The sequence below is a fragment of the Lissotriton vulgaris genome, chromosome 10, assembly GCF_964263255.1.
Source record: "Lissotriton vulgaris chromosome 10, aLisVul1.2, whole genome shotgun sequence".
Taxonomy (NCBI): Eukaryota; Metazoa; Chordata; class Amphibia; order Caudata; family Salamandridae; genus Lissotriton; species Lissotriton vulgaris.
Genome location: NC_141698.1, coordinates 897,985,039 through 898,001,771, shown reverse-complemented (window position 1 = coordinate 898,001,771; position 16,733 = coordinate 897,985,039). Strand labels below are relative to the sequence as shown.

The 16,733-nt window shown below is 48.6% G+C and overlaps 1 protein-coding gene across 1 annotated transcript in view; it reads right to left on the bottom strand.

Moving 5' to 3' along the window:
- Positions 1–16,733, bottom strand: part of VPS50 (VPS50 subunit of EARP/GARPII complex) — a 791,964-nt gene that overhangs the window by 579,670 nt on the left and 195,561 nt on the right. Inside the window, exon 11 of the mRNA XM_086941875.1 lies at positions 6,128–6,226. Within this exon, the coding sequence (XP_086798001.1) occupies positions 6,128–6,226 (99 nt within the window). The remainder of the gene's footprint in view (positions 1–6,127; positions 6,227–16,733) is intronic.

The following is a 16,733-nucleotide window of genomic DNA, read 5'->3' as shown; positions in this document are numbered from 1 at the left end:
AAACGATTTACAAAAGGGGGTGGTGATAACCAGAGTGTCTGAGTTAAGCAGACCACTCTTACCCAGTCCAAAGATCAGGGCTTGATCCATCACCGTTATTTATCTCACTGCCCCATCCCAGCTCAGAACCTGACTATATGCAAATCAGTCTGTCCCTGGCCCAGTGCATCATGGGAACAGGGCAGACTAAACTACCAAGCCAATTCTTCACCAGAAAGGAGACAAGCTACCGGGGACCAGTTTCTGGCATTTCAGCCTTCTTCAGCCCGGCTTGCTTGAATCCTGATGGAGCAGTGAGAAAGGGACTCATGTCTGAGTATACCCTGCCACACCTGTAGTGGCCAAAAACGATTTACAAAAGGGGGTGGTGATGAACAGAGTGTTTGAGTTAAGCAGACCACTCTTACCCAGTCCAAAGATCAGGGCTTGATCCATCACCGTTATTTATCTCACTGCCCCATCCCAGCTCAGAACCTGACTATATGCAAATCAGTCTGTCCCTGGCCCAGTGCATCATGGGAACAGGGCAGACTAAACTACCAAGCCAATTCTTCACCAGAAAGGAGACAAGCTACCGGGGACCAGTTTCTGGCATTTCAGCCTTCTTCAGCCCGGCTTGCTTGAATCCTGATGGAGCAGTGAGAAAGGGACTCATGTCTGATTATACCCTGCCACACCTGTAGTGGCCAAAAACGATTTACAAAAGGGGGTGGTGATGAACAGAGTGTCTGAGTTAAGCAGACCACTCTTACCCAGTCCAAAGATCAGGGCTTGATCCATCACCGTTATTTATCTCACTGCCCCATCCCAGCTCAGAACCTGACTATATGCAAATCAGTCTGTCCCTGGCCCAGTGCATCATGGGAACAGGGCAGACTAAACTACCAAGCCAATTCTTCACCAGAAAGGAGACAAGCTACCGGGGACCAGTTTCTGGCATTTCAGCCTTCTTCAGCCCGGCTTGCTTGAATCCTGATGGAGCAGTGAGAAAGGGACTCATGTCTGAGTATACCCTGCCACACCTGTAGTGGCCAAAAACGATTTACAAAAGGGGGTGGTGATGAACAGAGTGTCTGAGTTAAGCAGACCACTCTTACCCAGTCCAAAGATCAGGGCTTGATCCATCACCGTTATTTATCTCACTGCCCCATCCCAGCTCAGAACCTGACTATATGCAAATCAGTCTGTCCCTGGCCCAGTGCATCATGGGAACAGGGCAGACTAAACTACCAAGCCAATTCTTCACAAGAAAGGAGACAAGCTACCGGGGACCAGTTTCTGGCATTTCAGCCTTCTTCAGCCCGGCTTGCTTGAATCCTGATGGAGCAGTGAGAAAGGGACTCATGTCTGAGTATACCCTGCCACACCTGTAGTGGCCAAAAACGATTTACAAAAGGGGGTGGTGATGAACAGAGTGTCTGAGTTAAGCAGACCACTCTTACCCAGTCCAAAGATCAGGGCTTGATCCATCACCGTTATTTATCTCACTGCCCCATCCCAGCTCAGAACCTGACTATATGCAAATCAGTCTGTCCCTGGCCCAGTGCATCATGGGAACAGGGCAGACTAAACTACCAAGCCAATTCTTCACCAGAAAGGAGACAAGCTACCGGGGACCAGTTTCTGGCATTTCAGCCTTCTTCAGCCCGGCTTGCTTGAATCCTGATGGAGCAGTGAGAAAGGGACTCATGTCTGAGTATACCCTGCCACACCTGTAGTGGCCAAAAACGATTTACAAAAGGGGGTGGTGATGAACAGAGTGTCTGAGTTAAGCAGACCACTCTTACCCAGTCCAAAGATCAGGGCTTGATCCATCACCGTTATTTATCTCACTGCCCCATCCCAGCTCAGAACCTGACTATATGCAAATCAGTCTGTCCCTGGCCCAGTGCATCATGGGAACAGGGCAGACTAAACTACCAAGCCAATTCTTCACCAGAAAGGAGACAAGCTACCGGGGACCAGTTTCTGGCATTTCAGCCTTCTTCAGCCCGGCTTGCTTGAATCCTGATGGAGCAGTGAGAAAGGGACTCATGTCTGAGTATACCCTGCCACACCTGTAGTGGCCAAAAACGATTTACAAAAGGGGGTGGTGATGAACAGAGTGTCTGAGTTAAGCAGACCACTCTTACCCAGTCCAAAGATCAGGGCTTGATCCATCACCGTTATTTATCTCACTGCCCCATCCCAGCTCAGAACCTGACTATATGCAAATCAGTCTGTCCCTGGCCCAGTGCATCATGGGAACAGGGCAGACTAAACTACCAAGCCAATTCTTCACCAGAAAGGAGACAAGCTACCGGGGACCAGTTTCTGGCATTTCAGCCTTCTTCAGCCCGGCTTGCTTGAATCCTGATGGAGCAGTGAGAAAGGGACTCATGTCTGAGTATACCCTGCCACACCTGTAGTGGCCAAAAACGATTTACAAAAGGGGGTGGTGATGAACAGAGTGTCTGAGTTAAGCAGACCACTCTTACCCAGTCCAAAGATCAGGGCTTGATCCATCACCGTTATTTATCTCACTGCCCCATCCCAGCTCAGAACCTGACTATATGCAAATCAGTCTGTCCCTGGCCCAGCGTGGAAGGGTATGCTCAGATGTGAGTCCCTTGCTCATTGCACCATCAGGATTCAAGCAAGCCGGGCCGAAGAGGCTGAAATGCCAGAAACCGGTCCCCGGTAGCTTGTTTCCTTCCCAGTGTAAGAATTGGCTTTTGTAGTTTGGTTTGCCCTGTTCCCATCATGCACTGGGACAGGAACAGACTAATTTGCATACAGCCAGGTTCTGAAACTGGGATGGTGCAGTGAGCTAAAAAACGGTGTTGGATCTAGCCCTGATCTCTTGACTGGGTGAGAGTATTCTGTTTAATTCAGAGACTCTGTCCCTCACCACCCCTTGTTGTAAATATTTTTGTCCACCCTAAGCGTGGAAGGGTATGCTCAGATGTGAGTCCCTTGCTCATTGCACCATCAGGATTCAAGCAAGCCGGGCCGAAGAGGCTGAAATGCCAGAAACCGGTCCCCGGTAGCTTGTTTCCTTCCCAGTGTAAGAATTGGCTTTTGTAGTTTGGTTTGCCCTGTTCCCATCATGCACTGGGACAGGAACAGACTAATTTGCATACAGCCAGGTTCTGAAACTGGGATGGTGCAGTGAGCTAAAAAACGGTGTTGGATCTAGCCCTGATCTCTTGACTGGGTGAGAGTATTCTGTTTAATTCAGAGACTCTGTCCCTCACCACCCCTTGTTGTAAATATTTTTGTCCACCCTAAGCGTGGAAGGGTATGCTCAGATGTGAGTCCCTTGCTCATTGCACCATCAGGATTCAAGCAAGCCGGGCCGAAGAGGCTGAAATGCCAGAAACCGGTCCCCGGTAGCTTGTTTCCTTCCCAGTGTAAGAATTGGCTTTTGTAGTTTGGTTTGCCCTGTTCCCATCATGCACTGGGACAGGAACAGACTAATTTGCATACAGCCAGGTTCTGAAACTGGGATGGTGCAGTGAGCTAAAAAACGGTGTTGGATCTAGCCCTGATCTCTTGACTGGGTGAGAGTATTCTGTTTAATTCAGAGACTCTGTCCCTCACCACCCCTTGTTGTAAATATTTTTGTCCACCCTAAGCGTGGAAGGGTATGCTCAGATGTGAGTCCCTTGCTCATTGCACCATCAGGATTCAAGCAAGCCGGGCCGAAGAGGCTGAAATGCCAGAAACCGGTCCCCGGTAGCTTGTTTCCTTCCCAGTGTAAGAATTGGCTTTTGTAGTTTGGTTTGCCCTGTTCCCATCATGCACTGGGACAGGAACAGACTAATTTGCATACAGCCAGGTTCTGAAACTGGGATGGTGCAGTGAGCTAAAAAACGGTGTTGGATCTAGCCCTGATCTCTTGACTGGGTGAGAGTATTCTGTTTAATTCAGAGACTCTGTCCCTCACCACTCCTTGTTGTAAATATTTTTGTCCACCCTAAGCGTGGAAGGGTATGCTCAGATGTGAGTCCCTTGCTCATTGCACCATCAGGATTCAAGCAAGCCGGGCCGAAGAGGCTGAAATGCCAGAAACCGGTCCCCGGTAGCTTGTTTCCTTCCCAGTGTAAGAATTGGCTTTTGTAGTTTGGTTTGCCCTGTTCCCATCATGCACTGGGACAGGAACAGACTAATTTGCATACAGCCAGGTTCTGAAACTGGGATGGTGCAGTGAGCTAAAAAACGGTGTTGGATCTAGCCCTGATCTCTTGACTGGGTGAGAGTATTCTGTTTAATTCAGAGACTCTGTCCCTCACCACCCCTTGTTGTAAATATTTTTGTCCACCCTAAGCGTGGAAGGGTATGCTCAGATGTGAGTCCCTTGCTCATTGCACCATCAGGATTCAAGCAAGCCGGGCCGAAGAGGCTGAAATGCCAGAAACCGGTCCCCGGTAGCTTGTTTCCTTCCCAGTGTAAGAATTGGCTTTTGTAGTTTGGTTTGCCCTGTTCCCATCATGCACTGGGACAGGAACAGACTAATTTGCATACAGCCAGGTTCTGAAACTGGGATGGTGCAGTGAGCTAAAAAACGGTGTTGGATCTAGCCCTGATCTCTTGACTGGGTGAGAGTATTCTGTTTAATTCAGAGACTCTGTCCCTCACCACCCCTTGTTGTAAATATTTTTGTCCACCCTAAGCGTGGAAGGGTATGCTCAGATGTGAGTCCCTTGCTCATTGCACCATCAGGATTCAAGCAAGCCGGGCCGAAGAGGCTGAAATGCCAGAAACCGGTCCCCGGTAGCTTGTTTCCTTCCCAGTGTAAGAATTGGCTTTTGTAGTTTGGTTTGCCCTGTTCCCATCATGCACTGGGACAGGAACAGACTAATTTGCATACAGCCAGGTTCTGAAACTGGGATGGTGCAGTGAGCTAAAAAACGGTGTTGGATCTAGCCCTGATCTCTTGACTGGGTGAGAGTATTCTGTTTAATTCAGAGACTCTGTCCCTCACCACCCCTTGTTGTAAATATTTCCGAATTTCAAAGCATGGGTGATGCTTGGCTAGCGTGAGCGAGATTTCCTTGTTAGATTTAAAAACTGTAATAATTTAGAAAGGAAGGTGCAATCCTAAATTATGTTTCAGACTGCAAGATCTTCATATGTTTGGTTTCATAATCAGTTTACGTGACTTTAGAGACATTCACGAAGTAGGCAGAGGCCTGATGCAGTGATTCCAACAAACAAAAACAGATCACACCCTGTAATCTGGGCACTGTACATGATTTATGCATAAAGATCCCTTCTAGGAAAGTTGTTAAAGTCGCCTTCTTTAATAGCTGGGTGATTCACCTCATCTGCCAGTTCAATTAGCATCAACAATGATTTTGATAGACTGCTCAGCACTCCATGATAAAGAAAAATCTCTCTGTATATGCCGAGATAAAAATATCTCCATACATACCCTGAAATGTATGGCATGTACCCCGATGGTCTCTGATTTCTGAACTTAGCAAAAGGATTAGAACCCTAACTAGGTACATATATTACTCTAATTTGAGAGGTTAAGATTGTACCAACACTTTCAGAATGTGTTCCATGGCGCTCTTTAGGATGTCGAAGGATACTCTAACAACATGCAATATTAAAGGAAAGCCCACGCTGGAAAACAATGTGATACATTACTCCGAGGACCTCTGAGACATACCACCTGTGGTGAGGGTGAAAAAAAGAGCTGACCTGAGAGAGACTGGTGAAGATTTCAGAAAGACGCTATGTGGCTCACAGGGATTACTATACTCTCCTTTTTCTTTTCATTTGATTGGTCGTTCTTCAATACACTTACCTGTGCTTGCTATTTCTTTTCTAGAGCGCAGAGCAAATATGATTGCCCAAAAACACACTATGTGGTGTAGTTATTACGTGTCTATCTTGACTTCCTATACGTCAGTATTTACAATTTACAGGTACATTTTCTATGTTCACTACTTGTGTGTAGCCTGTCCGTTTCCTTTCAGATCTCTTCATTGGTGGAGTAAAGAGTGCCAGAAGAAGAGCCCCTCTATAATCAGAGCAAAGTGTATTCCAGATGTGTTAGCTGAATCCTGAAAGGTTTAGAAATTGAAGTGGTTAGCTCTTTTTAGTTTTAACTTAAGTTAATATGCCCAATTCTCACCTGAGTCTTTCCCAGGAGTCGATATGCCTCTTGAACCTTAGTGTAGTGATTGACATCAAAGTTTTTGCAGATTTTGGAGAGAGCTACATCCAGCTGTTCCTAAGTAAACGGGAGAGAAAATATATATAAATAGTTATACACAGATTTACTTATCTAATGTTTTACACAGTACGGACCAGACTAATTGGTTTGGCAGAACACTTTTTATAGGGCCATGTTTTATGACATTGAGCAAACAGATGCAAGTAATACAGCAAAAATCTAGGCAACAATAGGTAAAGCAGAATATTGAAGATTAAAAGCCAGTTATAGGTTGCAAGCAGAAGCACTACATATAACATATATATAAAGATCAGACTATAAATAATACAGGCATAACACAGAGACAGGAGCGCATGATATCCAAAGTGAACAAGCATTGGCCTAGCCAATGGGTCTCGCCTTTGGGACTGCCGTGTGACTGCACGGCCAGTCACACGGCAATCCTCCCTTGGGATCAACGCCCCCCCCCGGCACACTTATCACGCGCGCAGCCCGAGAGGCATATGCGGCCGCCGGGGCGGGGTGGCGGACCCCGGCTGCCCCTGATCCTTCTGCCCGCAGCCACAGCATAGGCTCTGTGATCCCGGACGCTCCTAACAGCCCAGTGTGGCCGTTATTGACCCCGGTGCCTGTGAATGAGCGGGCCCTCACCGGCACTCCCTCTCGAGCGGACCTGGAAGTGAGGCCTATTGGACTGCTGCTGCCACACCCACCATGAGACCTTGCTGGCTGCCCCCAATCAGCCGGTCTGGCAATTGATTGCATGGTTCCTGCAGGATGCGAAGATTAGGGACACCCTCGCAGTGGAACTAGAACAATACTTCCTGACTAACAAGGGCTCAGTTCCTTCACCGGGTACGCTGTGGGAGGCCGGTAAGGCTACAATGCGTGGTGTGGCAAGGGGTCTGGTTCACACGAAACGGGCAGCACAGACGCCCCGTTTGGCTCAGTTAGAGGCCCAGGCCACACGATGTAATGATGGGGCCCTAGGCCCTCATGCTGTGGTAAAGACGTGACACGGACACTCAGTTAGGGGTAGTAAGAATGGCCGCGAGCACGGGCGCTCGGCCTCTTTTATTGGCAGCGTCATGTGACACCATGACGTATGTGGTGGGTGGGTGTAAAGTAAAGTACATCACTCCTGAACACTAGAACGTGTCCATGCTAGGACACTACATCCCTCCCAATTTTTAATAACAAAAACCCAACGCCAAAGTTCAACCTGTGAAGAAAAACCACATATTACTTGGATGTAGTACAGTGACCAAACTACTGCAGAGTCTCTTCATCCGCCGCTACTGTCTGTTGCAGCCGATGTTCTGTCTGCCGCAGAGATCACTAGTTCATTCAGGCATAAGCCAGGGGTGCTCAATGGATTCAGACTGTTGTCGACTCTGCCCTGAGGTTGACCTCACAGTCTATCATTATCTTCCTTCTGTGGCGACAAACGCAGTTGGAGTTCTTGTGGTTCGCCGCTAGACGTTGGTGTGCGTTATCCAGTCCTGGATTTGTCTTCATCCGCGGCATGCATCCTACTTGGCAAAAGACAGGTGTGTTGCAAGGCATCCCTCTCACCAGAATTGCCCCTCTCGAAGGTGTTCCCCTGCCACGGGATATCCTTGAGGCCCTCTTTTCCAGATTTGCACTGGGCTGGGTGTACCGCATCATGTTGCTCTAACGCCGCCGTCAGTGGGGGTATGGAGGAGATGATGGGTCTCACCTCAGGGTCCACAGCCTCCTCCAGAGGGTAGCGGTTTGCTCCTGTCTTTGCTTGCGATGTCTTCGCCCTCCCCAGACCTTTGCGGACGGGTGGCTGATGACCATCTCTCGTCGTGGGGACTGTTGTCCCGGAGGCCTCTGCCCCTGGGCCACCACGGCTGGCATTGTCCAGTGTCCGTGTGACCCCAAAGGTGGATGTCACAAACGGTCTCATCTGCTCATCTCCGCAGATCCTGGGTGTGCGGAAGCATCGTGGATTAGCCGGTCTTCTCGCGGTGCCACGGCGTTTACCAGGACTTGTGTTCCGGTGTCCTGGCACTTGTCGCCTTCCTTATCCTCGGGAGTGTGAGTTGTCTTCCTACACTCCTCTCTCTTTTCCTCAGTTGGTTCGCTGTGGGGACATCGCGTCACACTGACTTCTCCTTTCACTCTTAACAGTGGCAACAGGCCACTCGGATATACTTCCTTCCATTCTGGCAGTGGCAAACGTGCCACTCAAGTCTCTTCCTTCTTTTCTTCTTGCGGTGGCAAACGTGCCACACAAATCTCTTTAACTTTTTCTTCTTGCGGTGGTAAACGTGCCACTCAGATCTCATTATCCTTTTCTCCTTTTCCACTTCGCGGCATAACTTGGACCGATCTAGTTTCCTCTTGCCTGGCCAGGCTTCTCCATGCAGCACGCGCACTCTGCATGTGTCTCCCTGGTCTTTTCCTTGTCAGAGGACAGTGATTCTGGGTAGCCTACGGGCTCACCACAAGTCCGACTGGCGTCGCGGCTGTCGCGGGTGGGCTCCGCTGTGCCGCAACGTCCTGCTGCTTCTCTGCTGGGCACCTTGATGCGGGCTAGGCACCGCTGGGCTCTCACTCTGCCTTCTGTTGCGACCGATGCGGGTGGGCTCCGCTCGGGTCGCTCATCTTCCCCCAGGCACACTCAGGCAGGGGCTGCTCGCGGTGGGCCTCCCGGTCACTGCGGGCTGTGTAGCGGGGCTCCGACGTGCCCAGGGGCTTCTCGGCACGTTGTGCCGTGACGCAGGGGTTGCCCTCCAGGCGGGTAGCTCTCTTCCCCCTTTTCATTAAATTTGGGCAGAGGCACGCATGGGCGCACGTACCGACCTCGCCGCCAGTGTAATGATGGGGCCCTAGGCCTTCATGCTATGGTAAAGATGTGACACAGGCACTCAGTTAGGGGTAGTAAGAATGGCCACGAGCACGTGCGCTCGGCCTCTTTTATTGGCACCGTCATGTGACACCATGACGTCTGTGGTGGGTGGGTGTAAAGCATAGTACATCACTCCTGAACACTAGAACGTGTCCATGCTAGGACACTACACACAATTAGAATTTGACCTGGATGCTGCGGATGAAGCTCACTCTGCCCGGCAGCTGCCGATGCTCCGGGAAGAGATCAGACAGGTCACCAAGATTCAGCTAAGATGTTATGGTGCTCTTCTGTGGCCCGTGTTTATGGGTGTGGGGACAACAATGGGAAACTGCTACACAACCTGGTTTCCTATTCCAAGGATAACCGCATTATCCCTGAAATCAAATGAATGAATTGAGTTTTCTAAAGCGCACATAGCTGCCCTGAGGCGTCCAAGCACTAAGAATACCAACTGAGGCTTAGGTAGCTTGAGGGAGGGATGTCTTACCCAATTACTAGTTGATGAACAGAAGCGTTTTCAGCTGTTTGCGGAAAGAAATGAGGTCGGGTTAGATCTTAAATGCTGGGGAAGGGCATTCCACAGCTTGGCCACATTATAGGAAAAGGAGCGTCCTCACGATCTTGATTTCTTTATTTTCTGCACAATGACCAGATTGGCAGAAGTTGAGCGCAGCTGTCTGGCAGGATGATATGGTGTAATAAGGGGAAGATTAATTGCTGGGCCTAAAGACCAGAAGGCCTGATGTGCAATACAGAGTGATTTGAAATTAACTCTTTCCCTAACGGGAAGCCAGTGCAGTCTCCTTAGGCCAGACTTTACCGAAGATCCGCGGGGGATTTGTAAAAGAGTCCGTGCTGCACAATTCTGTATCAACTGCAGTTTGCGCAGAGAAAAATCAGGAGCTCCCAGATATAAAGCATTCCCGAAATCCAACCGTGATTGGATCAGGCCCAAGACCACGGTCTTTCTTGCTTCGAAGGGCAGTAGAGGGAGGAGCTTTCTGATGACTCTAAGGATGCCGAAACAGATGGAAGATAGTCTTATTGCCTGCTGGTCAAATGACAGGGACCTATCCAGCCAGACACCAAGGCTCTTAATGGTATCATTAGGTGCAGGGGCAGGTCCTAAGGTGGGTGGCCAAAGAGTGTCGATAGAAGATGGTGCGAGACGACCTAGGAGCATGAGCTCAGTCTTGTCTCCGTTGAGTTTGAGACAAGACTTGGTAATCCAGCTCTTAACCATAACCAGGCAGCCAGCAAGATCCACACACGCTGAGTATCCCCCTTCCTGTGCCAGAGAGACCACTAGCTGAGTATCGTCCGCGTAGGTAATGATCTTAATACCATACGGACAGACGATCTCAGCCAGTGGCCTCATGTAGACGTTAAATAACGTCGGGCTCAACGATGATCCCTGCGGGACTCCACATCCCAGGGGCTTACTGGAGGAGGTGACATTGCCCTCGTACACCTGGAAAGATCTATCATTCAGGTAGGACCTGAGCCACTCCAGGGCCCTGTCAGATATTCCGGTGTCCAGGAGACGCTGCAAGACGATATCGTGGTTAACGGCATCAAATGCAGCGCTCAGATCGAGGAGGATGACTGCCACCGATCCTCCCCTATCTAAGATCATCCTGCACTCCTCTGTGACAGCATGTAGTGCAGTCTCGGTCCCATGCTTGGGGCGAAAGCCTGTCTGGGAGGGATCGAGCAGCTGGTTTTGTTCGAGAAAAGTTGTTAATAGGCCGTTTATGTATTTCTCCAAGATTTTAGCTGCCCAAGGCAGCAAGGAGATCAGGCGAAAGTTGTTAAGGTTTTTGGTGTCCAAGTTAGGTTTTTTAACAAGGGCCCTCACCATGGCCTGTTTCCAAGCCACAGGGACAGTGCTGGTGGAGATCGAGGTGTTAAGTACTGCTAGCAGTGTAGGGAGGATGGTCTGTGTAGCAGAGACTAGAATGTGTGGAGGTGCTGGGTCCCTAGGGGAGCCTGATTTCACCTGATGCATGAGGGAGGTGAGATGGTCCGCATCCATCTGGGGAAATTCCGCCAACACTGGAGGGCAGTTAGATGTGTTTCCCTGTGGGGGACATAAAGGTGTCTCCTTCAAAGTAGTCTGCTCTGAGGATGGAAAGGAGGAGTAGATGAGATTAATTTTCTGGAAGAAGAAATTGGCCAGATCTTCACAACGGAGACGAGGATTTTCGTCAATACTGATGGTGGTATCCATCACTGTACCTCCCGGGCTATCGCCCAAACCTTCACGGACTACTACGCCCGGCTTTCCTCCGCCTAGACCCAAGAGACTTCTCCGTCGGCCCTTGTGGAGCGAGCCGAGGTCCGGCTCCATTGCATTGCCCAGGAGGAATCCACAGACCTCGACCTGCTCTTTACCCTCGAGGAGGTGCAGGGAGCTATCTCCCTACTGCACACCGGCAAAACACCTGGGCCAGATGGCTGTCCAAAGGAATACTACCCGACGTACCGTGATGTCCTGGTCCCCCACTTAGTTGATCTTTTTAAACACGTGACAGAGAGCAGCTCCTTCCCTTTGGAGACCGATGTGGCTACTATTGTGGCCATTCCAAAGACCCAACCGCCTTCCCTCTCCTGCGAGGACTACTGCCCGATTTCTCTCATCAACACCGAGATGAAGATATTTGCCACTGCTCTAGCCCAGCGCCTCCGCCCCCCGCTACACAAATTGGTCCACCCAGACCAGTGTGTTTTCATGCCCGCTCGGGGTACCCGGCATTGCATACGACCCCTCCACCTCGCCCTTGCACACTGTCACCTCGTCACCCCATATCTGGTGCTGCTCCTCGTGGACTTGGAGAAGGTCTTCGGCACAGTCGATTGGAGCTATCTGGAGGACACTCATCGGGATGGGCTTCGGTCCCCTTTTTAGACGAGCTATCAGAGTCCTGTATTCCAACACTAGAGCACGACGAGCTATCCGAGTCCTGTATTCCAACCCTAGAGCACGAGTCCTAACTAATGGAGTCCTCCCCGTGGCCTTCCCTATCCGGAGAGGCACCCGTCAGGTATGCCCCCTCTCGCCACTCTTATTCGGGCTGGCGAAGGAGCCCCTGGCCTGTCTTGTTCGTGCTGACACCCTCATTTAAGGCTGGTCCTGGGATCCCCACCATGTAGACAAAATTGCCCTATACGTGGATGAAGTCCTTTTTTTGGCCGAACCGGAGGGCTCTGGCTCACGATGCCTAGAGGTTCTCGGGCCTTTGAGGGCGTCTCGGGCCTTGAGCTTAATCCGGGGAAGTCCACTTTAGTTCTCCTCCACTTGTCGAGGGCCTGCTTTAATTGGCAATCAACTATCCCCCTGCAATGCCAATCGTTCAAATAATTGGGGTTCTGGATAAACCTGCTTCCAGACCTGGAATGGGCTCTTAATCTCACACCGCTAGTCACAAAGGCCAAGGTTGATTTCAAACGCTGGGAGTCTCTCCCGCTCAAACCCCTCGGAAGAGGGGCACTTTTTAAAATGACGATCCTCCCCAGCTTTTTATATCTTCTTCAAAATATTACCTTTCATCTTCCGGACGGTTGGTTCCGCAAGTTTGATGGTATACTTACCCAGTTTTTATGGGGAGGCGGGAGGCCTCGTGTGGGCCTGGCTCTCTGCCGAATTTCTCCCTTTGATGGAGGTATGGGCGTGACCAACCTCCACCTGTATAACCTGGCCACTAGACTCATTGTAGTGCATGACTGGTTCGCTGGTGGCAGGTCCGACCCGGCTTACCGTACCAAGCTTAGAACCATGGACTTTCCGCAGCTCCTCGCCTATCTGTACGGGGCCCCCATTTCACACGCCATCCAGCCTGTCACTAAAGCGGTCCTAATGACTTGTCGCTCTGCCCTACGCTACACGCAATGGGACAAGAAACTTACTCAACGCACGCCTTTGTGGCACGGCACCTGGCTCCATGATACGTCATCATTTATTTCACTCCTCCCAATTCTATAAATATTTGCAGCTTCGGCACGCCCTTAATGCCCACATCCCACCAGCCACCACCTTCCTCCCTGAATTCAGCCCACTGGAAGCCCAAGTCAAGATGGGAGACTTAGGTAAATGGAAGGGGGGGGAGGGGGGCTGGGGGGTCACAGAGTTACAGCTCCCTGGTGAACAATGGCCCAGCGAGCCTAGACTCTCTCCGAACCCGTTTGGAGGGGTGGTTGGGCCCCTTGGAAGAGGCGGACTGGTGGGACGCACTAATGGCCCCTAAAACCCTGATGACCGCCTCTAAATTTCGTCTTGTGCAACTTTATTTGCACACGGCGTACCTTACCACTGCGCCCCTTCCCAGCCTGCATTCGATGTAACCATGCCCTGGCTGATTTCTACCACATGGTCTGGCAATGTCCTCTTCTTGCTCCCTTCTGGGCAGGGATCGAGTCAGAGCTCACGCAGACTTTGGGATGGGTGGTTCCCCATGACTCCTTACGTCTGCTTCTGGGAGTTTTTGATGGTCTCGACGACTCCAGAGCAGACAAACGCTTCTAGGGCAATGCGATTGCAGTGGCTAAACGAGACATTGCGGCGGCTTGGTCCCAGGCCAGACCCCCTACTGTGCATAAATGGCAACGAGGGGTGGATTGGTGTGCACCCCAAGAAGAACCCCTCCTTGAGGCTAGGGGGTGTCCTGAGAAGTTCAAAAAGGTGTGGGGCAAATGGCTAAATTTGTTGTTCTGATTATTATGCAAGCTTCTTTCCACTTATGCTAAATCCGCGAGGTGGCCCTTCCGAGGTCCCTAATCCAAGGCTTGATGTACTGTTGTCTGATGTTGATGGAATCTTATACAGTGTATAAGTTATTGCTGTCTTTATACGCTTTGTTTGCTATAAATGCCAATAAACCTGATTATCAAGAAAAAAAACCAATCAGGAAGCCATATATTTCCCTAAATTTAGAGGATTACAGACCTTCCACAGTCGACCAAACGTATAACTGATACAGTTCATTTAAGGTGTGAAGTGGACCTGGAACATTGAGCATTTACATTTTTTTGACGGTCTTTTAAGAAGCCATTGTTTTGATACATAGGTGCAATGAAGTTCCAAACCCAATGAGCATGCATAGAGAAGCAATGTTTTACTTTCTTTCACATTTTGAATGAGGGGATTTCAAGATGAACAGTCTCTGTGCTCTAAAGTCGGAGCTGGGCACCTAAGATGACCATTGTCTGAGCAAGATAGTTGGGGTTACAAAACAGAGTGCCTTGTGGATGCTATCTTATAGATATTTCTTGCCTCCATGTGCAGCCGGCTGAACGTGAAAAGAACTGGATATACAAGATCAACCTTTCTTTCCTTCCCTTGCCAGTCTATCTGCTCCCAGTTTGGCTGCTTGGAGAGGGGTTTGGTGTAGTTTGCAAATTCCTAAGAGTAGCGAGTTTCCCTAGTCCAGCCTTGATAGAACAAGGGATCGAACCATTTGTTTAAAATTATCTTCTGGAGTGAAAGAATGAATATGTGGTAAAAGCATGACCTGATGCTGTGCCCCTTTATCAAATAGGCAAATATGCGCTTGTGAGTTCATATCCATATCCAAGAAGAAGCCTACGGGTTCTGAGCATTACACAAAGGTGGGTTGAAACTGCAGTTCAGTACAGAGCAAGTCTTAGACCAAGCTTGCAATATTAGGGAGAGTTCAGAAGGAACTCTGTATTACGTTTGTAGAGTCTGAGGTGAACTTGAACTGTGATTTTAACGAAATTTCCAAATGGACCTCAGCATTACCAGCGTAAGTGTGGTATGTAATGTTTGAGGGAAGAGGATAATGGTCCCACATTAAGAATGCAAATAGTGCTAGAAAGAATGGAACCCTGAGGTACAGCTAGAAGGAGCAAACAGGGACTGGAGAAACAATTTGCTAATTTAAGTTATGAAAACTGTTTTCTAGGTATGATGAGCATCAATTGAGGGCAATTCTCCACCCCATTCTGTCGTTAACAAATTTAAGGAGATAGGAGTGATTTACTGTGTCAGACATTGCCAACAAGTCTAAGAGGACGTCAAAGGAAGGAGTCCCGTTTGCGTTGAAAGTGAAGCTCATCGTCAGATATTTTTAGAATTACAGTTTCTGTGCTATAGCCTGATCTGAAACTAGATCCAAAATCTTCCTTTCCTCCAGGAAAAGTTTTAGCTTAACATCGATACACCTTTCACAGGTTTCTGCAAAGATGGGAAAGTTAGAGAACAAGCACAAAACTATTGAAATCTCTGTTGTCGGTGCCTGTTTTTTTTTCAGAAGGGGTGGAGCTGAGACACAGACTGTGCTTTGTGCCGCCGGGTGCTGTTGGTTATGCTTATCCAGTATAATGTGATAGAAGAGCTTATCTCTTTGATATATGCTGGGGGCGTGGGTTCAGAAAAAACAAAGCATGGTCTGTGGCTAAATGAAATATATATTTCAAATACAGCTGTTAATTAGTTTACATTTTAAAAGGTAGTGTTTTTGCCCAGATTTTAACAAGTAAGTGAAGTCATCAATTTCAGAACCTTCCCTCAAATAGGAGCCATCAAATACCGAAAGATATTCCAAACAATGTGAGGGTCTCTTTCTGAGATTTCGGGTAATTACCCATATGGCGCTTCTTGATATAAGGGCTCTATCGTAATTAGAACAGGCACAACAAAAAGTGAAGACGTTTCTAATTCAAAACATCCCTGGAAAGAAGTCATAAAGGAGGGGATTCTGATCATGCCGTTCGTTCCTTCTTCATCAGAGACCTCTTGATAAGTAGTTGGTCATGCATGCCTTAGTGGCTGCCATAGAGAAGCAAGATGCAGCTAGTGCAGTCAAAGAAAGCTGCTTCCCCAAGCAAACATTTGGAACCAAACAACCTCCCTGGACACAACGGTTAAAAGTAAATCAGCCCCCACAAACTATTTGTGTCAATGTTCACTCTGGAGTGATCGCTTTGATTCCCCAATTGCTTCTAAATCTATGTATCCCTCTGGTGTCTCCTTTCCAGGCCTAACAAAATCACAGAGAACACATTTGCCCATTAAGTAATACATATTTACAATTGCTACAAAGAAAAAGAGCTTTGCAATAAACAGAAGCTACTTATCATAGATTTTCTAACTTAATAGAACATAAAAAGACTACTCAAAACCAATACAGCCACAAAATGCGTGCAGTGTGCAGGAATGACACTGCAGCATTGCATCAACTTCCTTGGGTTGCACGATATACCCAACCATGTCTTAGCAATGCATGGAGCCTTTAAAACCACAGTAGAAGTTTATCTGAGTTGTTAATAAACCTATTTGGTCGCAGAAAATGAATAATACAAAGGAGTTCAGGGGTCAGTGAAATCACAATAGTGCCCGCAATTGAGCAATTTTTTCCATTGTTGCTGAATAAATGGTAGCAACTCAGATAACAGAAAAAAATTGCAAAAACAACGTCCCAGATAACAGCAGGGAAAGGGCCCACTGATAATTTGTTGAGCAGTCAAGAAGCATGTTGCAATGTACACGGAAACAGGGAACTAGCTACAGTGCACTTAAACACAGTGATGCAGATGTGTTGCCAACGATGTACACGCCTATGCAGTTTCAACATAAACAAGTATTGGCAAAGCCAATAGGTCTTGCCTATGTGAGATCTATTGGCTTTTGCCAATGTATTTTACCTGTTGTAAATAAAATGTAAT